The 22,558-nt window shown below is 36.3% G+C and overlaps 1 protein-coding gene across 4 annotated transcripts in view; it reads right to left on the bottom strand.

The window, feature by feature from the left end:
* The window catches only part of ARHGAP15 (Rho GTPase activating protein 15), a 315,056-nt gene that overhangs the window by 264,655 nt on the left and 27,843 nt on the right, over positions 1-22,558 (bottom strand). For 3 of the 4 annotated variants that reach the window (XM_090143525.1, XM_031590760.2, XM_031590762.2), the window contains 2 exons: positions 7,075-7,149; positions 2,946-3,007 (listed from right to left, as the gene is read on the bottom strand). In XM_090143525.1, coding sequence (XP_089999651.1) covers positions 2,946-3,007; positions 7,075-7,149 — 137 coding nt within the window. The remainder of the gene's footprint in view (positions 1-2,945; positions 3,008-7,074; positions 7,150-22,558) is intronic. The other variant, XM_090143526.1, reaches the window with a different exon arrangement.

Genomic DNA, 22,558 nt, shown 5'->3' on the forward strand with positions numbered 1-22,558 from the left:
GACACACACCATTCTGCTCCAACAGCTGGGATTAGGAGAGCTCACTCCAGCACCTCGCACTGGGATTTCCACTGGCCCCAGTAGCAGGAGCTGACGTACCAGTTTGCCAGTAGCTAGCAGCCTGAACACAAAGTCTATAGAATCCTTTCAGATGCAGAGGGCTATGGTCCCACCAGCTGCTGGTGCCAGGACCCCAGGAGCTGGCACCAGAACCTGCAAACTTGTGCCCTTCTCCTTACTCCAGTAGCTGTGACCAGTTCACCTGCACACACACCCACCAGGAGCTAGCATGTAGCCCTTCATACAGAAGGGAATAGAAATACATAAATAAAGAGTTAATAAGACAGACTGCGGTGATCCGTTTCAGGGCTCAGCCTGGCTTCCTTTTACAAATGACAGGCATTTTATATTGTTTGCCCTCCTTCACCTCTCTCCCACGCACATCCCTATGAGTTTGCATCTCTCTGCAGTTTCTACACCTTCCCAGGCTGGGGTCCCTCAGTTCACATCTTATCTTCTGCAAAATCCAGGCTGATCTTCACAGAGATGACACCTGTAGTTTTGAAAGTCCATCCATTTGTGACTGGAAAGTTCCTATCTTGTCACTGTCTCGATTTTTGCTTTGTCAAGTCTGTTTCTCAGCATTTTACTTATTGTTTTCTCTCTTCTTTCTGTTTTCCCAACTGAGAGGTCCTTACTCTGATACTGTGCTTGAATCAACACCCCCACATGCTGTCTTCTTCCTTAGCAATTACTACAACTGACCAAGATTTTTTCTGGCTGTTGTCTTTTACTTAGAAGTCCTCAACCAGATAAGCCTGCTGAAATAAACATGCCCGCATCAAATACTGTAACTGACCAGACTTGATTCCCATAATTGCCTACCTCTCTTATTACCCATTGCCACATTGGAAAAGGTCCTTCACCAGATATCCTTTATGGGAGCAAACGCTCTTCTTCTATTTACCTTTACAAAGTATCCCTTAAAAAATGTTGGATCATAGAATCATAGGATAAGAGGTTTTACCTAAACTTTACTCTGAAGTTTAAGGGGAGGATGCTTTAATTTCATGAGAGAAAAGGATATTTCATGATTTGTCAGGAGACTATAGGAAATCCCTTCCAATCCCTACAATTCTGTGATTCTGTGAAATTATTAGTGATGAGAATGCATATGAAATCCACCATGATATGATTTTTTTTCCTCTACATTCAAATTCCCTAGTCCTTTTATATTAGTCATTTCATTTTAAAAATTACATTTTAAAAATCAAAACTCCACTGCTTCTGTGACCTAAAATTAAAAAGTACATGGACAATCTGATAAATATGTTCTCTATTTCAAACATTTATCACTCAAATTTAAAAAGAACAAGCAAATTCCTTAAGGTGTATTAGTAGTCTTTTTATAGATGGGGATGCTGTATTTGTTCCCATATAAGCAGTGACCTAAGACTTTCAATTTCTTTAGAAAAATTTCATTCACAATATTGTAGGGTTTTGGTTTTTTTTTTGAACATTCACAATAAAGTAGGTTTTTGTTTTTTTTTTTTCCACACCACATAAGATTATTCAATAAGTCACCTCCAGTCAATGAACAAGTTTAGGGAAGTGAAAGGAAGAATCTGATAAAGCGTAGACAAAGTAGATAAATCATTAGTACCCATGCTTTGTCTGCATAAAGACCTAGAAACATCAGTACACAGAGAAGATCCAGCTAGATTTAACAAGCGTATTGCTTGAATTCATCTAAACCCATGACATTAACCTTAGAGTTTAAAACACAGACAGCTCCTGAAAGCTAACCACTCCTGCACTGAAATGAGTCCTATTTGAGAGCTGCCGCTGCATTTGCATTCTGTCAAACGAACACCTGATGGCAGCACATTATAGCTTCAGTGCTGCTTTCAATTTCTAAGACTTTTTTTTTTTTTCTTCAAGATACGAGATTATTCTGTACTGTTTAAAACAGCGGCCATGCTAGGTTGCCTCTTCCCCGTGCCAATGGCAAACTGATGTGCAATGCCAAGCCATGGGGATGTATTGTGCTAAGGGTTCCTATAGGCATCAGTTCTCACTGGGAAGTTAACACTCTTTTCTGGTCTGGCCTTATTGGCAGACCATGCCATCCTATACACATCCTGCAGAAGCTTTGGCCCAGGTGTGGTATGAAGTATTACTGGTTTTGGTGCCTTTTCCCATACTGCAAGTGCCACCAGTCTCTCATGTGTTACCACCTGCAGAGCACCCAGTAATAGAAGGTTTGACCACAGGTAGACAGCATTCTAGTTTGAAGTAAAAAGCTGGATGGACACAGTGACATCCAGACTTATTTAAAATAAATAAATAAAATCCCAGGATCTTTACAGATTATCACTCTACGTACATTAACTCATTTCTCCAGGCAGAAAATATAATATTTCATATTAATCTCTAATGATCATTAGTAACATACAAGACACTGATCACATCACCACTACCACCTTCTGGACGTTTAGATACAACAAATGATAGCAAATACTTTTATCAATAGCTAACATTCATATCATTTTTAGCAGAAATAGCGTTAAGCAAATAAATGCTGACTGCCATTGATAGTCTTGCCTAGGCATCCTCACATTCTACATCCCATCCTTGACTCCTGAAGCACACACAGAGCACCTACAGTTTTCTTACTTGGAGAGATATTAGTTTGTGTGGTGTCTTAAGGTTGCCTTTAATATGCATATCACATATAACACATGCTCATCACATGTAATCAGCCTGCTAGATGTTAGTACTTGCATTCTGAGACTGTAACACTCCAAAAGAGCTGATCACACATTGGGTTAATGCTGAAATAAAGTCATTTTGGCTATAAGCCACAATAATAGCTACATATACTTAAAATTCAGAGTGGATATGTGTTTACAACCGATAAGTTCTGTAACATTTACATATAATACCTTAATTTCTTGCCACCGTCTGCTATTTTAGCTTTTAGAAGATATCCTTCTTTCTCCACCACCTACAAGAAAGGAAAAGAAAAACAGATCAAAACCATATCATTCATTCAGGTTAACATATCCATTTAGTTAGTACACACATAAGAGTACACATCTAACTGATCTAGTAGGGGGACATTTTATCATTAATTCCCACTTCAGTCACTTATTTTTCTGTTACAGTCAGTTCTTTTGAAAATACACAAGCAACTTGCAAAGTCAATTAGTACACAGAATTAATCTGGAAGAAAAGCTCATGATAATACTTCATTGGTTGAGTTAGCAGAAACTTATATTAATGCATGTGAAATTTCTGATTATAAGTTAAAAGAAATATTTAAAGTATACTGTAAGTAAATTATGACATTTAATATATTGAGTTGTAGGAGTTCATGTTTCCTTAAAAGCTATTATTATGAAGCTATTCTGTAAATAACTCTTGATTCTTATAGTCAAAAGAGATTTCTGTTTAGGGACAACCAATATCAGAGCAATGCCAAATATGGGTACAACAGGAAAAATCCCATTATCTCCATACGTGCCACATTTTGCTCTGAGTTAGTACAGAAAGAGAGCTCACTGAAGATGCTGGAAGACATTGTGCTTTTATACAGTGCTGCCTTCTGGATGAACTATAGCATTGAAGTTCTCACCCTCACAGTCTTTAAAAGGTCACACTTCACTGGAGTGTGTGCGACTATGTGCAGGGAAAACTACCTTCAAGTTCCTAGCTGAACTAAACAATCTCATGCTATAGCAGAAAACCAAATCGAGCAGTCGGTCAATTTTCAACATAAAATCTGAAACTGCAATTATAAACAGAGGAAGTCACAGCTGTGATGTGCATTTTTCCAAAACACATCCAAGAAGGCAAAGCCCTTAGCTAACACCTACACAAAACAGTATGGGACACAAGCAATCTGATATCACCTGCATAGAACCCCCGCTTTGCTACTTGGTTTGTAACATGATGAAAAGCATAACAATGACAGCAAGATTTCAGTCTACAGCAAGCAAGGATATACCCAAATGCAACAGCAATAGGTAGAGAAATAAAGAAAAGAAGGCACTTACCTTCAGCAGGCTTAAGGCACACAGAGATCTCCAACAAGATCCCCTTATCCCCACTGCCAACCCTTAAATGAGGTCTGGGGTAGATCCTTGTTCCACCCCTTCCAATCACTCAGGTACATTGCTTGCACCTGAGTTCTGCTGGGTTGGCCCTGCCTTCCCACCAGGTGTTCAATCAATGGTTCAAACTATGAGTCAGCATTTCTACCCCACAGTTTCTGAAATTTGACCCCTTTCTTTGTGTCCAAACAGGCTACAAAATGTTGGATAGACACGAAGCTGCAGCACCAGATTGCACAGGATCTCTGTTGCATTTGAGTTTTGGAATACTAGAAGTGAATCCTACACTTGTTTTTCATTTTTATTTCTCCCTTTCAATTTGCGGTCCTCCATAGCTCTACACACATTCTAAAACAGCAAAAATAAGAGGCACTTGGTCATACTTTCTGTACAATCTACTGAAACAATCCTTATGAAGCCATGATATAGGCTTTGGGATGTTTCAGAGGACTGTGTAAGTTTGTATTAAGAAAAACTAAAAGAAAAAAGAAAATTACTCAACTAAACCCGCTGAGTTGCTATCTCATTAGTTTAGGATGCCCTGACTATGTCAGTAATGGAAAAAGAGAACACAGGGACACCTCAGAGTTTCCAGAAGTAAAACAGTAATTCAGAGTGAGCCTGCTTTCACTTTCAAACACTGCTGAGTCAGTGCCTATCTGCAGTATTAGTAACTCTGCATGGTCTTATAGGAAATTTCATCATGAGATGATTTTGTACCAATTTCAGTAGATTTTTTTCCATCTGCAAAGCTGTTAAGTGGCAATAAAAAATGCTTTGACCTGCAACATAAGAGTTTTTAAATCAAGTGTACCTTTTATTTTAATTGCACAGAGTATCAATCATGCTATTAACATACATTTGATTATCACCATAGATTTTGTCTGTTGCTTGTATATAGAATGTAATCAAATATATACCATGTACATATATGTTAGCACCAATGAAAAGGTCTGTGGACAATGATCTAGGTGATATTCTCAAATGTGTACATAGGTACATGGGTATTAGTGTGTGAATTTTCTCTAATTTGTACTTATCTCATGCAAATTCCTGTCATGCATATCATTGCCATAGAAAATCCAGAGAGAAAGTTATGAGGATTATTCTGCAGAGTCATATCACTATTTATCTAGTGATGGATGGGGGTATTATTAGAAGTAAAATAAGACTTAACCCCAGGTCCATATACATTTTTTTTCTTTTTCTTTTTTTTCTTTTTTAATACACTTATTTTACATCTTTGGAAAAAATGTCTTCCCCTCCTAACTGTTCATTTTTTGTAGCATAAATCTTCTGGTGCTTGGCCAGGGCCAGAGACGCCAAATAACATATGAGAAAGGTTATTCTTTTAATATTTCTATCCATCTGGAAACAGAAATTGGGAGGAGCATTGGCTAACCATTCAAGCTGTTGATTGCTTCTCTGAATCAGACCCAAAATTTCATCCTTTAAAAGTTTACCAACACTCTTTCAGACTGTTATTTTAAGCAATCTAAAACTAAAGGCAAATGTGATTTTCAAGACTGGATTTGAATCACCTCTGTTCCTACATTTTGGAAAGTTAAAAATTGGATATGTTTCCAGGTGAAAATATTGGTGCTCAATCATTTTTTCCATGTAGCAGTCTTGAGCTAGAATATCAAATCTACTAGCAAATGTGGGGCAGATAAAATACCCCAATTTAAGTCCTGTAGTTCATATCCACCCTTTAAAAATCAAACATCTCAAAACTAAACAGTTAAATACAAGCTATACATGAGACACCTCTATGTTAAAAAAGGCATATATATATGTTGGTTTAATTAAATTAGTACAGGTGCTGTCTGTAAGAAAATAAGCACAGCTTTCATTATTCAATAATGTGTACAGTGTTCTCTGTAATTAGCATACAGTGTATTTGCAGAATTACATAACGACTTTATCACCAAGACAAATAAATGATTTCAAGGATGACCCCAATATTTATATAATCTCTGTTCAGGGAGCTGTATTTTCCTTGTCTAACATCTGTTAATATCCCTTTTTCCATGTACAGATTTAGAAGGAAATACTTCCATGATGGCTCAGGATTCTATTGTAAATGGATGACATTAGATTAAAAAGAATACCAAATATATCTTAATGATATGCTCTGTTTTTTTTCCTGTCTCAATAAATATCATCATTTCTTGTTAAGATGTTGCCCCTTCTGCACCTTTTTGACATATGGAAGGTTGAGAATATAACCCAAAATGCCCTGAAAGAATTAACATAGAAAAACATCGAATACTTCTGTTCTTTGTTGTTGTTTCTTTTTAATTTGTTATTTAGGAAAAAAAGAAGATGAAAATTTGTACGTATAAATATTTGAGTTTCTATCTAATGAACAAACATTAGGAACAGTGTAAGAAACAGTAGTTACCTCTAGGTCACATATATAGGTTCCATGATTTTCTTATTTATAAGAATGACAAGTTTCTGAACCTACCTAATATTTAAAAGTCCATATACATAAAAGCATCATTTTTAATTTTAATTAATCTGTATTTCAATATTCATTATATTTTCAGTTTAAAAAAGAAAAAAAATAATTCTCTACCCTTTTCATTCCCCCTAGATTCTTTTAGTTTCATGAAAATTATGGTAAATGTAGTGCTCAGTTTCATTTAGAAAAATTAATATTAGAATGAAAAACATTTGTGTGGACAAAGACATGGTTACATTCCTTTATCCAGAGTATTACTACTGATGAAATAGTCTAGTATGACTGAGTTAACAACAAAGTCAAGCCATACAAACTGCTTTGTATCTTTGAATATTATTCTTTTTATTGATTAATCAAAGTCCTTTAAATCCCTTAACATCTTGAGGCATCCAAAACCTCGTGTATTTATTCTTTAGTAAAACGTGCAATATTTACATTGTAAGCTTCTAAAGAGCAAGAATGATTTATCAGTTCTGTAAAGCAATTTCTTACCGTGTGGTCAGGTGTACTAATGATGTCTGCAAGTGTTAAGTTATGTTGGGAATGATTTCTTCTGTGACGATTTATCTAAAAACGAAAAAAAGGATTTAATTCCAAAGAAAATTCAAAAATATGGAGATGAAGATGGACCGACAAATACAATTACCAGGCACGTACATCCAGGTACTAGATGTAGTTTTGGAAACCTGGCTTCTTTTAGTACAGCTTTTCTGTGAAAACTGTTTTTCCCCAGTATTTGGTAACCTTCCTGAATATTAGAAAGGCACAGCTACTAAATTCTAAAGATCCTTATCATGAATGTGCTTTTTTATGATGTGACATTGGAAAAGTAAGCTAAAACTTGACCAATTGATAACAATTGTTTGAAACTGAGACTCTTCCATCAAGAATCTTCTGGTTGGGTGATCTTACGCCCATTTTACAGGAAAGGGAAAGGTGCTAATTGGAACCTCTTGCTACAAAGCAAGTCTCTGAAGAAATTAAAACATATTTGGGAATGCATATGGAATATGTCTTATGTTTTAACTGCTCTAAAGGCTATTTCTAACTTTCCATGTCTAGAAGGCTGCAGCAATATTGGACTCTGATTCTACAATTGTTCCTGAGGGCTGAGTCCTTGATTTCCTCCAGTTCCTTCTTCTCCAGAAGATGACTGTGATTTAACTCTGCAAAATCAGATTACATTATACCAGACATTGTTAAGACTAAATAAAAATTGGATCACAAATCAAGGGTTTCCATTGAAAAGAACAGGAGGAATTTTACAAATCTATGACAAAGAATAGGTCACCAAAAGATATGTATACATTTTTTCAAAACTTTTACTGCTTAAATTTGGTATTACTCAAAAATAATATAGTTTGGATCCTGTAAAATACAGCGATTTTCTCATCTTTTAACAGATATCAAAAAGCGAATGACAAAATAATTTCAACTAGTTTCCACTGTATTCATCATAATGCATTCTCTTTTTCTCTATTGAAGCGGAGTTAGCTGAAAGTCATAATATATTCTGTTTATATTTAAGTGTCTGAATATAGAAAATGTTCTTAATTAATCCAGAGGGCCACGCTCAAAAAGCAGTTAAACATATTATGATCCCATATTTTTTCTCCACATACTGCTTTCATGTTTATTTGTAAGCGCTAACATATTTAAGCCTTGAAATCTATATCCTAGATATTGCTCCACTCTTCTAGTCAGAGCTAATGAGCTTAATGAATTACCAGTTCTAAATTTAATACAAACATTTCAAAGAAAGAGATAAAACATTCTTCACAATTCAAAAGTTTCTCTGACCTATTTATGAAGAATATCACTTAACAATTTCATTAAGGGTGAGTAACAGCTGGTGACATGGCTGTGTCCTAAAGTGTTTTTCTCTCTTAATATTCTGCATCTTAAGCAATCGAGCTTTCATAAGAAATACTTTAGTTAGTGGCAGTCCCTCCTTTGGGGAGAAAAAAAATGTCAGACCACATTTTCTGTATTTTGCAATCTTGTTTTCAGGAGTGTCATGTTCCTGTTTTATTAGCATGTAGGGTAAACAAGAATGATTTGCTGATGCTATTGAGAGAACTTCTAAGATTACAGTCTTTCTATTTAGATTTTGGGTGGAACTTAATATTAATGCAAGCAGAGACATGTCTATAAATTCAAAATAAATTAATTCAATTTATCTTTTTCTTTATCCTTACTATCCAGCATCTCAAAGTCCTATAGTGCACAAGACATATAACTAAAGTATTCAGGTCTAGATCATAGAAAGCATTTTTTACCCAGATCCCCACTCTAATTATTCTTTAACTTACAGCACAGCGTACTGCCCCATGATGCTTTCCAAAATATATGCTTCACTCATCCAAATTAAGTAACAAGACACATTACTACTCCACAGCACTTATTTTAACATTCACTTGTTATCTCCAGGAATCACACATGTCTTTTGGGGGCCCTATATGCAACTTTGTGAAGTGCACAGCACCGATCAGAGCTTTTGGTCTGGTCTTAGACTCGGTGATCAGAGCATTACAATGAAAGAAATGCTCGCATTTGATACATGCTAGAAATAATACCGGAGGCATCAAATCCATCCTCAATCAAATGATGGAAAGAGATTGTAAAATGTACTTTAAGTAGTGCTAGCTAGTTATTCAATGTACTTTCATTAAAAGAAATAAAAAATTTTGAGGAGATATAAAAGGATTGAATAAAAGATTTAATTCTGGGTGCAGATGACATTATGTGTCAACTTCTTCGCTATCTGCAAAGCAGAAATGATAAGGAAAACTGCATATGTGCAGTGAGAAAGAATAGACTTGATCATCTAATATGATACTTCTGCAATTTTGCTTAAATTGCAAATGTTTCCCTTACAGGACAAAAATGAAACTTCACTGTTGCCCAGCAGTGAGCAATGCAATCTGATGCAACAAAGTCCTGGATCTCCCAAATGAAGCAATCAAAATCCTTACAGTTATGTAAGCCAAGTTCAAGCTCTTCTGGAAAAATCTACCTAAAATATTTGGCTGAAAAGTGGAGTTAATGGAAATGTGAATTTTCTACCAGCATTTTAGTTTAGGAATGGACCTTCTGAAAAACTGAATCAAAGCATCTTGAACTCAACAATAACATTCTTTAATAAGTTAGATTTCATTAAATTCCAGAAGGACTTCTATCAATTCACTCAAATACATATCACAGACCCTACCAAATGAGTTAACTGCATCACTTCCTTTATGATAATATTCAATCCACTGTTAAAACATTCTCAGTAAGAGCATCTGATTGACAGTTAGGTGAATACACTCACATTTCTTCAAAATTCATCAGTTTTCCCTTTAGCAAAATCAAAAGTCTAAATGAGAAGTAACAATTCTCAATTATATACTTGTGAGTCACCCAAACATTCAAAGGAAAGCACTTGCTTGATTTCAGTCTTTCCTGCAGTTTTTTAATAGGGAGACCATAACTTAGATATTTTGAGATATTTTTTTCTCTGTAGCTCCATTCAATTACCCTAAGAAACTGAAGCAAAATCTAAATAACGTCTGTCACAAGTCCTCTACCTCACCTTCCAGGATATGATGAAAGGCAGAGATATACAGGAGAAGTTCGTGAGATCCCTTTTTGGGAAAGTCAGCTTATCAGCAGTTTTCTGATTTGATGAACATTCTTCAGTCAGCAACAATGTCACCTGCAGCATTAAAAATCCACTCTGCGAGCGCTTGCAAGTCTGTGGGCAAGTCTGGTTTTGTTAAATTCAGCCTCAGCAGCCCTCCCTTCCCCTTTGCTAAAGGGTATCCATCTCCTACCAGAGTTATTCCAGCATCTAAACATTAATCCATCATTGTACTTTCTAGAATGGCAAAGCCTCCATTACATATGCCTGGTATCCTGGTGTGAAGGGACAACCATCTGACAACTGCTACTTTAACATTAATGAAATAACATACCATAACCTGATGTCTAATTCCATTTCTTTTCATGTACCTATTTGTTCTTTAATTTCTCCCTCTTTCTGTGGGAATTCATCACCACTATTTCATTGCTAGTCCCTTCATACAGTGTGGTTTTGGCTTAAAAAAAATCCTGAAGGACTGATTTGGATTTTTTTTTTCTTGTTATAACCATATTTCTGACCTAATTCATCCAGGTCAGTGAGAAGCAGCATATTTATGTCTGATTTCACCCAAACGTAATAAAATTGACCGGCATCTCTCAAAAGGTCCAGACAGAATGCTTTAATGCAGTCTACAGATGGTGAATTATTTCCTGAAACATCAACCTGAATTCACTCTTATCCTTAAGTAATTAAGAAAATTCTAAGACCTTCATAGGTGGTTTCCAACATTATTGAATAAATTAACAACCATAGATTATTTACACACAAATCCTCCTGTCAGCAGACTGAGAAAACCATAGCTTGCTCAAACAAAGTACAACTAGTGCAGAAGAGCTCTGCTTCCGATGAAAAACCCTATGATGACATCAACCTGCTATTTTCTCCACCAGCCACTGTACTGCTCCACCAAGGAGAACGTTCTCATGGAGGTTTTTCTTAGCATCCTACCCAAAAATTACGTCTTTGTTTATACTTTGACCTTTCTTCTTAGGAGTCTAACTGTTGTTTATTTTCATCCTACTCACACTGCAGTCAACTAACACGGAGACTCCTTCATAAATACCCAAAAAGAGAGAAACCCCTGCTGTCGAGAGCTTGCTCCTGCATGTTGCTCAGCTCTGGACTTGATCCAGCAAAGTACTCTGCAACACACTTAAGTGGTTTTCTGGATGAGGGCCAGCACACTCAATTCTTTATGGGATCGAACTTACTGGTGGTAGCATTAAAGTTTGCAATAAAAGCACAAACTAGTCGCATAAACTTTTGTGAAAACCATTCCCTCAACAGAGAAGGAGGGGTGATACCTGATTTAGTGATGTCTGTGGTCATTTCATTCCCTGTCACTCCGATATGGCAGTGACAGCTCATAATTGTTTAGATAGAGGAACTTAACAAAAACCTATTGTAGTATTTCTTAATAGCTCAGTCTCTTGAAAGACACCTCCACTTTGGGCAAAGGAAAGGAAAATCCTGTAACATTTCATTCACTGCAGTGCTTCAAGCAGTTTGTTTTGAAGAACCACTCTCAACCATTATAGCAAGTCTATCATTATCTACAGAAATTATTTGTAAACAGCTCTGGTATGATAAGGTTTCTCTTCTACTGTGAAAGGCAGTAAGAAAATCCCATGGGGCTTCCTAGTTGGAGGTGCTTCTTTGTCGCCTCAGCAGGCAAGGGTTTTCGATCCATCCTCAAGAAGTAAAGAGCAATCCCCTTCACACCTGACCTCTGATACAGATGTTCTCAGTGCATTGGAGCCTGTTCAGCCCTGGGGAAATCTTCCCATGTCCCTGCTGCTCTTTGCCCATAGCTGTATTCCTCCTGGCTTGCTCTGGAGCCCTCCTACCACTGTCTTCCAAAGGCTGACATTATAGCGATAATAGGAGATTTTCTCCTTGCTTGTCCAAAGAGATTTGTGTAGAGGAAAAGAAGTAACATTGACTATAAAGCAACATAACTCAATGCTAGCACACAGTTGGTTTTGTTGTTTTGTTTGTTTGTTTGTTTGTTTGTTTTCCTGAGGCTTTCATGGAGAGATGTGCAGTTTTAGACCTGTCCCCACCAGCACTTCTTCACTTTTTGCTCTCCCTCCCCACCCCCAGGCCTCTGAAATTCAATACAATTCAGGTGAACTGGAACTTGTATGGATAGAGCCTTTGTGTACCAGCTACAGAATAGATAATCTCTCTATGCATTGTTTAATAAGAAAACCACTTCACAGCCCTTCTAGGCTTGAGTTTGTTACATACAACATGCTCTTAGTAGAATCCGTAGAATGAAGCCAGTGGGGGAAAAAAAAGAAAACACAGGATTGTGTTGCATTCCTTCTGCATGGCTCCCTTTGAGCACACTGCCCTCTATATTCAGTTCAGATCTCCAGAGTCCATGAAAATAATGATAATGGCTTTGCTTCCCTTGACCTCTTGCTCTCTTATAAATCAGAATCCTATAGACCTTTCCCACAGTGAGAGGGCCCTCCTTCGTATTGTAGCCTGTGAAGGCTGGTATTTTATATTAAGGCAATTTAATCACTTGGGCATGCTCTCTGGCTTCCAAAGTTGCTGTACATAAGTGTCATGGTGCTTTTCCCATGGAAACACCTCAATTTATTCACATGCTTCATTCATGACATAAGAGAAAATTCATTATTCAGTTAGCAGTTTGAATGTCAGCCGGTGTTGGGATGAACCGTATGGTCAGAGAATAAATAATCATGATTTTGATTATAAAGCTATGTCATCTTCTTTCCCAAAATTTTTGGGGGGATAATCCAAATTTGGATTATCCAATTTGGGCTAATATTTAAACTCTAAGAATAAGCCTACAAGAGGCAGTAGGTAATTTTCTCCATTATGGCTTGGTGAATCCCAGGAGCAGATTTTCCCTAAGTGGGAGTCCTTTTGTTCCTCTCTAGCTACTCATATGGACTTTGAATTTTGTCCAATTGATCCTTGCTTTGAGGGTGTCTCAGCTGATGTCATTGGCTTCATTTATAGCTTTTTCAGGAGTAGGAGATCTGCCAAAATCATATCTGGAAGAGCATACAGCCACGAAAGGTTTTTACCATCCATATAAGTCAAAGAAATTCTAAGGCTGCTCTAAACTTGACCGTGGATTGCTCAGATTCATGTACCTCGGGATCAAAGCATTGCAAAGGTACCAACAGCTGAAGAGTATCTAATCCTAAGATTTTCCAACTGGAAATCAGACTGGAACCTGGTATCAAATTTTCAATACGCTCTAATTGTATTAAATGCAATACTTACTGATTCAAGAAAAGAACAGTTAAAGCAAAGCTTTTTTACACAACCCTTTTCTATGTTACAGCCTGCAGTATGTAACAAATACAACACCATTCACACTGTGACACTATTCATCTAGCTATACACTAAAATGTATACTATAAAATATGTTGATAAGTTTCCTATAGATAGTATAGTTCTTGCTTTTGGTTTACCATATTATCAGAATATATTAACCTTTACTACTGCACATGCTTTGATAAAATTACAGATGAGAAGTGCACCAACGATAGAATAAATAAGGAGTAAAAACAGCAGGAACAGAAATGCAAATTGACATAAGTATTTCAGTTTTTTTGCCTTTGACATTTATATCTTCAAAAATATGTTCTTTGAGGATGTCTATAAAAGGTAAATATCAGCATTAATACAGTCAGAGAAAAATGGTAAATTATCTTTTCACAGCCCCTCTAGATCCTAGGGAAATAAACACAGCAAATGTGGAAACAGCAACTGTGTCAACAGCTCTGGCCTGAAACTGCACCCCAGAATAGTATTCCCAGGACAGAGGGGCAAGAAAAAAAATCATTAAAACTTACTGACTCAACTGTGCAAAAACATCCAGAAGAATTGCATTTAGAAAATCACACTCGGCATGTGTATTACAATCAAAATGCACTAAAAAGCTCAGCCTCTCCTGAAAGGACTGTCTTAATAGAAAGAGCATAATTAGCATTGATGTCACATTCCTGTAAATCATTAGCTGCTATATTCCCTATAAATGCCATTGTATAAAATACTGTTAATATTCCTAAACAAATGCACAGTCCTCTCTACTAGACTCTAGTGCACATCTTTATCCTGTTTACCTAAATCTTTCTCTCGGATTTAAACAAGTCAAAAACTCACCTTATGCTACTGCAGAAGCAATTTTTATTTTTGAAGGTTAATCCAACTCAGCAGGATTTAGGGATGGCACTTTTGCTTGGTCGTAGGCATGTTGGCTCAGGCCAGACAGCTGTTTGGACATTCTCCACTGGGAATCTTGCCCTCAACACCCACAGTTGATGCACATACATGGTCTACTGGCTGCCTACTTCCATGCCCATCTGTTCAAATGGCATGGTGCCCACTCACAAGTTCGCTGGATCCTTGCCCTTAGTGTGTAGATGCCAGGCAATGATGGGCTTAGATGGGCAGCCTGCAAAATACTGAAAGTGATCATTTTTTTCCTGTAGGAAGTCCTTCCTCTGTGATAGCACTGAAGCATGGACACCACATGCTACCCTACACTTAATAACACCTGTGGACGTATATGTGCCAGAAACACAAAGGCGGGGGGAGGGGAGGGGAAAGGAATGATACAAGGAAATTGCATGGATTCCTGTGTAAGAATTGCTCTACGTTGCAAATGGCAAAGAAGGGATACCCAGGCAGTTGACACTGCATCCTTTGGCTGCCTACTTCCAGTACACACCATCACTGAAATCTGCTTTGGGCACTGCATGCCCCCCAGTAACAGTAATGTATAAAAAAATCTGAGGTAGATTACAATGAAAGCACTGAGAGCCAAATCCAGACCTAAAACTTCTTACCATCAATGCACATTCCATCTTTACTTCATGAAATATTTCCTGGAAAACAACGGCACCAGTAAAGGTGCATAGGGGAAAAAAAAAAAAAAAAAAAAAAAAAGTCTTTCTAATAAATATCAATTTTAATTCATGTTATTGCCCTGACAAATAATTACATGGGAAATCTTACTTACAAGGAACTCTTTTTTTTTTTTTTTAATAAAAGTTAGTAGACTTGAAAAGCTTCTGTCCTTGTGGGTTTTTAGTGTCCAATAGCCAACCTTTCTGAAGATATTTTAGAACAAAGTAATAATATTAAATTCAGAATATTTATCCCCAAAGATATTTTAAGAGAAAAATTGAAACTTAATTTTATTACTTTAATTAGTAAACTGCTTTAAAAACAATAATGTTGTTAATTATAACAAAAGAATATGCTTTCGTTCCAATTGAAGATATTTGAACAAGCTTTAAGCACTTATAAAACCCATATAATTTTCACAGAGTATTCAAAGCATTTACTGTCCTTTATACATGATAAGAGGGTCATCAGAGTTTCTGGTCTTTGATTAGATGACTCTTAAAAGAAAGAAGAAAAACACCAGGATTCCAGCAGCAAACATCCAGCAGAGTCTTCCAGGACTCCCAGTTTCTTCCAACTCTCTGGCAAGTGAAATATCACTTACTAACACCGGTGGAAAATTAATAAAATGAGTTGCAAATCTCAATGAAACACATACACAGAATCATTCTAACAAGGCTTCCCCTACCTCCTTGCTCTCCCATCCCCTTGCAGAGTGCACCCCAACACTGCTTTAATGATTTAAAATGTTTGCTAGAAGGCTGAAAAGAGATATAAAAGCAGCAGCATGGCTGGATCCGCAGCTTGGCTTGGGGCTCTCATCTATTCAGCAGTGGAAGCCTGTGCTGGAAGGCACATTTAGACTGTGTCTAACTTAGAGTTTATTCTGGGGTGACTGGATTTGAGAGTGCTCTCCCTACCCTAGAGAATTGTTTGCTGTGCAGAGACATCCGTCTTGTCTGTGAGTATGCTCCGCCGAATCAGTCATGTGTGTCTCCTTGATCTGTTTTGGTCTGGACCTATTTTCAAATCGTTGTATCTAAGTTTCACAGGAGCAGTGCCGAAAAAGTCCTGGCTCCCAAATAAAATTAGATTTATATGGAATGCAAGCCAAAGAAGTCTCTATGAACATCCAGCGACAAAATCAAAGAACCAGAACAGAAAAAAAAAAAAGCATTTTTTGCAAAGTATATTTTTAATGAGATTGGAAGAACATCTTCGAACACAAGTCACAAGTGAAAACCTCATAATTAAATGTTAATAAAAACTATTTGGAGATCAAAATGAGAGGCTGTAGCACAGAATCACTTGGATACCTGTCAGCTTGCTAATATCTAGATGGCCATCTCACTTGCCACCTGCTCCCCTTTCCCTTTGCACTAATAACTTGAGTAAGCTTGTGAATGCTTTTCCCTCCTCTGCTGGCTCACATTAGTCTCTCATATAATCAAAAACTGTAATCTCTCTCCAAAGAAGTCAGTATTGCTTATTAACGTTGTTCAGAGGACTAACGTATGCTGCAGTAGAACAAAGAATGAAGTAAAGTTTTCAAGCAGATTTTCCCAGGTGCCATTATAATCACTAACATGAAAGAAATAGAGTAATCAAAATAATAACTGATCTGCTTCAAGTAGCTTTTCAAGTAAAAGGGTAATTTTGCAAAGGTCAATTAGCAGGATGACTCCTTCGTATTCTTTGTGATATCATGGTATATTAGAAAAATAATGTAAATATTTAAAGCCTTAAATTTTATTCTCTCTGCCTTTGAGATTTCTCAGCTTAATCACAACTTTGCTGTAAAGCAGGTAGAACAGCAGTGATTACTAATGTTTACTCAGCTCTGGGATTCTCTACGTGCAATTTACCTCTCTTAATATTTTAACACTTACCAAAAAATGCTGACAGTAAAATACAGTAATACTCAGGTGGTTGTTGCTGTGTTGTTTTTTTTTTTTTTCAAATGTTGTTAAATAACAAGATTACCTCCTCTCATTTGCATTGGTCTTCAGTGTTCTTTTTTGATTCTTTGTTACACAGATTATTTATATATATAAAGCAACAACAACAAAAACAACCACGTGTGTTTTGGCAAAGTAAACACTACAATTGCTAAACACTGATGTCCACATTGACTAAATACTATTTTATATTGTTCTTTCTGTAAGCCAAGAAACATTTTAAGTAATACAGAGCTCTTTTGTGCTCATTCCACAATTTGGTCCATATTATGAAGGCAGTGTGCAAGAGAGAAGTGTGTAGTTCTGATCTAAGTACACTGAATCTCTTGGTTTTATTCTTGTGCATTGCTCTGACAGCAAATCATATAAAACTTATACAGAAGATAAAGAAAATGGAATTATCCAGTCTGAAATATCTAGACAGAATGGAGATGGCCTTTGATTTGAGTTTCTTTTTTTTTGATAGAGAACTCATCTACCTTGTGTAAAATAAAATACCGTCAACAGAACCAAACAAGAATCACCCACTACCATCCAACACATGGGCAATCTGGATGTGCTGCCAGAGAAGTCATCAGCCTTACTGCAAAAGATAAAGAAAAAAGTACCTCAAGAAAAAACATTAGACAAGTATTATTAGAACCATCTTGATATGTGAAAACAGAAAGTTGACTGCCTATTTCAGTTTGAATGAACTGATGAATTTACCAAATCATTTTGTGCTACTTCCTTCTGCTACATTAAGAACCCGTTGGTGCCCAGTGTTGCTGCTGCACATAGGTAAGCAGGAAATCATTGCCTTTTAATTTCTTTTGGGTAAATCAAATTGGCTGTAGGTTCTTCATCGACAAGACATTTGTCACAACTCCTGTGTTTATCACACTCAGAACTCAACTTTGTTTCACATTGAATCACCTGGAAAAGCTATGTTTTGCAGTAAAACCTCATAGTACTGTTCCTTATTCCGGAAACATGTCCTGTTTTCCATATACTCTTATGTTTGGATAAATTAAATAGACATTCAGCCATTAAGTAATCCACATGACTCTCCACAAGTGCCTTTACCCAGCCTTATTTACCAGACCATCAATCTTCGCTTTTTAAAAAAATTTTATTAGAACCGTTCTATTTACTTCCATACCATACATAAAAAGAGTGATTAGTGTCAAGCTTAGTACTGCTCCCTGGAGATCAACTCTAAAAATCCACCCAGTTGATGATGATTCTCCAGGGACTACTTCCTGAAACGTGTAAATTAATCAGTTCTTAATCCATTTAACGTGTGCTTCGCTGATACAGCACATTGCTAATATTTAATCAGAATGTCACGTGCTGTTAAGTCAAGTCACTTACAAACTTGCACAATACTTCATAAAGATGCTTGTCTTTTTCAGTGAAACTTCCATCAGAAAGTAACGTCACTGTATTTGATTTTGTTAGAAAGTGGTTTTATCATTTAAGTACAGTGATTGACTTCATTTCTTTCTATTTAAACCCTATAACAACTTTTCCATTAGTTAATCCAATACTTTCTAAGATTAACCTACCTTTTTTTTTCTTATCATGCCTTTTTTTTTTTTTTAATTGAAGATGTTTTTGAACCTATTGTAATTTCTATGGCAATCCAAAATTATTTACGTTTGAAATTAACAGGCAGGGATTACCTCAGAAAAATCCTTAAGGTTCTAGCTTGAGTTTTATTTAAGTTTTGTTAGATTCTGCTAATTTTTCTATTATTGGTATCATAGCTAGATGCCATTCCAGATATTTCAAGTCAGTAATACCTTGGAAAGTTCATCATCACATTAGTGAATTGTTCCTGATTTACTACATTGTTTCCAAAGAAATAATGTATTTGCCTCACTTTGATAGTGTGCTGGGCAGTTCTAGCATTAAGTTCTTACAAATAGAGGTAAAAGCAAACTTGTAGAAATTTTTCAGAGCTCAGAAAATGGAGAACTTGGAAAACTTCAGGGCATAATAAAGGCATCAGCTTAGTCCAGCACGTGCAGGATTCCCTTCACTAACACAATATCTGAGGTGAAGATTTTCTATATTGTTTAGCATTTGGCTGCTTTTCTCTGTGTATCCCCTCTCTTTCTCTAACAGTACAAAAAATGCTTCATTAATATATCTCTGTGTATACCTAGACTCCCCAACTGCAGATATATTAAATAGTGAATACATAGCAGTGTTTTACAGAAAGAACAGAAGTATCTGGAATCTATAGCTTTCACATGCTAAAATAATGAAGTTTATTTTGCATTGTATTTCAAGCAACTTTCTCTTTATCTGTAAGGAAAGTTGCCAAATCAAATATGAAATATTTTTTTATCTCATTGATATGGGTGCACATATCTTCAGAGAGGCAGAAGTAAGCTAGCACTCTGTTTCATGCCAACTTTAAAAACATCTACTCATATCATTTTGCAATATTAAGTATTTGGACACTAAAGTGGAGCACAATGGAAGACAAATCCCTCTAAATTATAATTCTTCCATAATTTATTACGCATTGCCATAGAAACTAATTTGCAAACTATTTTCTATGTGGCTCTGGAAGTATCAAAATTTAAACAATGCTGTGAATAAACATCTTAAAACACTCTAACATCAGCACGCAAAAGCCCATTCTCTTCACAGCTCAAATATTCCAAATCTGGTAAATGGAGATTGACCTAAAAAACCCTACTCTGGGTTTGAAGATTGCCAGCTTTACTACAGCAGCATATTCATGCACAGATGTAGAGGTTGATATAAATGTTCAGGAAAAAAAATAGCATAAGAGCATGTGTATGTCTAATAGGTGCTTAAGCATAACCAGTTGGGAATGGAAATTATTGCTCATGTATATAGTACTGTGCAAACTGATGTATTTATGGTGCAGTTACAGAACTGTACAATTGTGCTTTTTTTTTTTTCTGTTGAACTTAATTCTTCTGCAATATCTACTGAAGGATTAATAGGTGGTCAAATGGTTTAGATAGACTCCTCTTAAAACTGCTTTCATATGCTTCGTAAGCAATATTTTTTCTGAGCCTAACATCCCCTGTTTTGTAGGATATATCCAGACTGTGTGGCTACTGAAGGCGCTTGTCCTTTAGCCTTCTGCCTCACCACATGATTGAGCATCCATATACCTTACAACCATACACCCTGTCGAGTGCTATTCTCTCACACATCACAATTTACCTCGCTTTCTCCACTCAAACATGCAACCAAGCTGAGCAACAAGCTGCTTCAGCTGCCATGTCATTTCAGTTTTTACACGTCTTCCCTTTTTATGTGTGCTCCACATCTCTGTGATGCCTCATCTCCCCATTCCACTGCCATAGGCTATAAGTCAGGAACAAGGCTCAGGCTCAATGTCAAACACAGGGAAAATGGGAAAATATCATAGAAGAAAAAATTAATGGGCACAATCAGAGCTGTAAATCTTCCACCCTAATGGACTTTGTATCTTTCCCTCATTCCTTGATAAATCCCTAAGAATATAATAGCTATTGAGTAGAAAGTGTCTAATAAAGGTAATTAGCTAAAGAAAGTTCAAGACCAAAACTTCAACATTGATAGAATTCTCACATATGAAGGAACAAATAACTCTAAGAAGCATGCAAACTATCCCCTTTCATCCACAACATCTTGTTGGACCACCATGGCTGGTGGAAGAGCACATCTTCAAAAATGTCTCAGCAGTGTCCCGAATCAAACACTTCGGAATGGAGTCCCATGTGAGAACACAGCTTCTCTGTATGGACAGAGACCTTGCTTTCATTTCTAAAAGGGAAACCTCAAGGTGAAAAACATGCAAAAATTTCTCTTGTCACCAATTCTCTAGTCATGTCATTTTGGTTTCCCTGAGGAACTTAAGACGATCACGATCTGTATTTCTACAAAAATAAAATAAGTAAATCACTTTGAAAAGGGTTGACCTAACTGCATGTAGATGGTGAATACTCAGACTTCAATTTTGTGAAAGCAGTCTTTGGTGTCATTAGCCATTCAATTATTATACCTACTTCACGACGCAGAGTTTCCAGAGCTCACTAAAACGTAAGAAAAAGTGGATATTTTATTTTTACTCTTGCAATAGAAAATATAATTTTGTCCACAATCCCCTCTCCTTCCTAAAACAAATTTACCCTTCAAAAAAAATAGTACTTTTCTTTTTGCAGATCCCCAAAATCACACACAATACCAGTATGAGAAATATTAACATCGGTATTTTATTTGAACCTAGATGTTTGATTTATAAATGAATTACTTGATCAGCTAAATTATTTATTTAGGAGGTAACGCCATGTTTGACAGGGCCTTGCTTCATCCTGTGTGCCCTATTTGAACTTATTACATGTTATTACAAGATTAATAAACCATTGAAATTTCAATATTCCATCTTTTTCATTATATGAAGTGCATTGTTTATATTTTGGAACTAACATTTAAAAACTGATCTAAATGCCAATAAAAATTATTGGGTTTTTTTTTGCATCTTTTGAAGGAGCAAATGGCAGTTAAAAAATAAAATGTTTCTTTTTTGGGGGAGGGTTGAATGCTTTCATGATGTGCATTCAGTCTGTTTATTAAATAATCATATCTGGATACAAGTGTCAACACAATTTATGTTTTGAATAATATGAAGCAGATAACCTCAATTAACAAGTAATTAGAGTCATTTTCCTATTAAGCAGTTTCCCTAATTGTTTTTGAAACCTGGAACTAAAATTGTAATAAATAATAAGCGGGGAAAACATGTCCCTGCATTAGCTTAATCCAGGCTTTCCATGAAGCCTGGGAAAAAGCAGCAGAAATAGGGGCTGAATACCCGGGGTGCACGTGGTACTGTGGGACAAAGCAAATGCTGTTTTGTGGCTACAGACCTCAGCATAGCCCACAGTTTTCTGCACTTTTCTTTTTCTCCTTTTTTCTTGTCTCCTCTTTCCTTTTCCTTTTTCTTTTTTCTTTTCTCTGATTTCTTATATGAACATGCAACACAGGAAGCATTTGACTTGGTACTGTGAATTAACTGGAGCTTAGCAGGCAAAAGCCATCCCACATAGGATATCACCTCTACTTAACCACAGTGCAAATTGATGCATCATGTTCTACCACAAAAGCATTAAATACCTCTATTTATGTAGAATGATAAACATGAAATGATTTTCCCAAAGAAGTTCTATAGAACAATTTGTGATTTTCTGCTTGCTGATTATGGAAAACAAACAAAACCCACATTCCCTTTGATATCAATCTTTAAATATCATCATTCAATGTCATTGAAAAATAGAAAAAACATCACATGTATTTCTCTGCTTATACTACACCAATTCATAGAAATTACCTATCTTGCATTGTAGCTGTTGCCAAAAATGAGGAGAAAAATAATCTAGTTAAATCCAAAAAGAAATCCAGCAGCTGCTCTTCACCCTTAGCCAAAACAAACAAACTAAAATCTAACTGAATCTAACCCAGAAGTTCCAGAGGGAAGAAAAAA

This window comes from Phasianus colchicus, chromosome 7, assembly GCF_987193195.1.
Source record: "Phasianus colchicus chromosome 7, bPhaCol1.hap1.1, whole genome shotgun sequence".
NCBI classification, from domain to species: Eukaryota; Metazoa; Chordata; class Aves; order Galliformes; family Phasianidae; genus Phasianus; species Phasianus colchicus.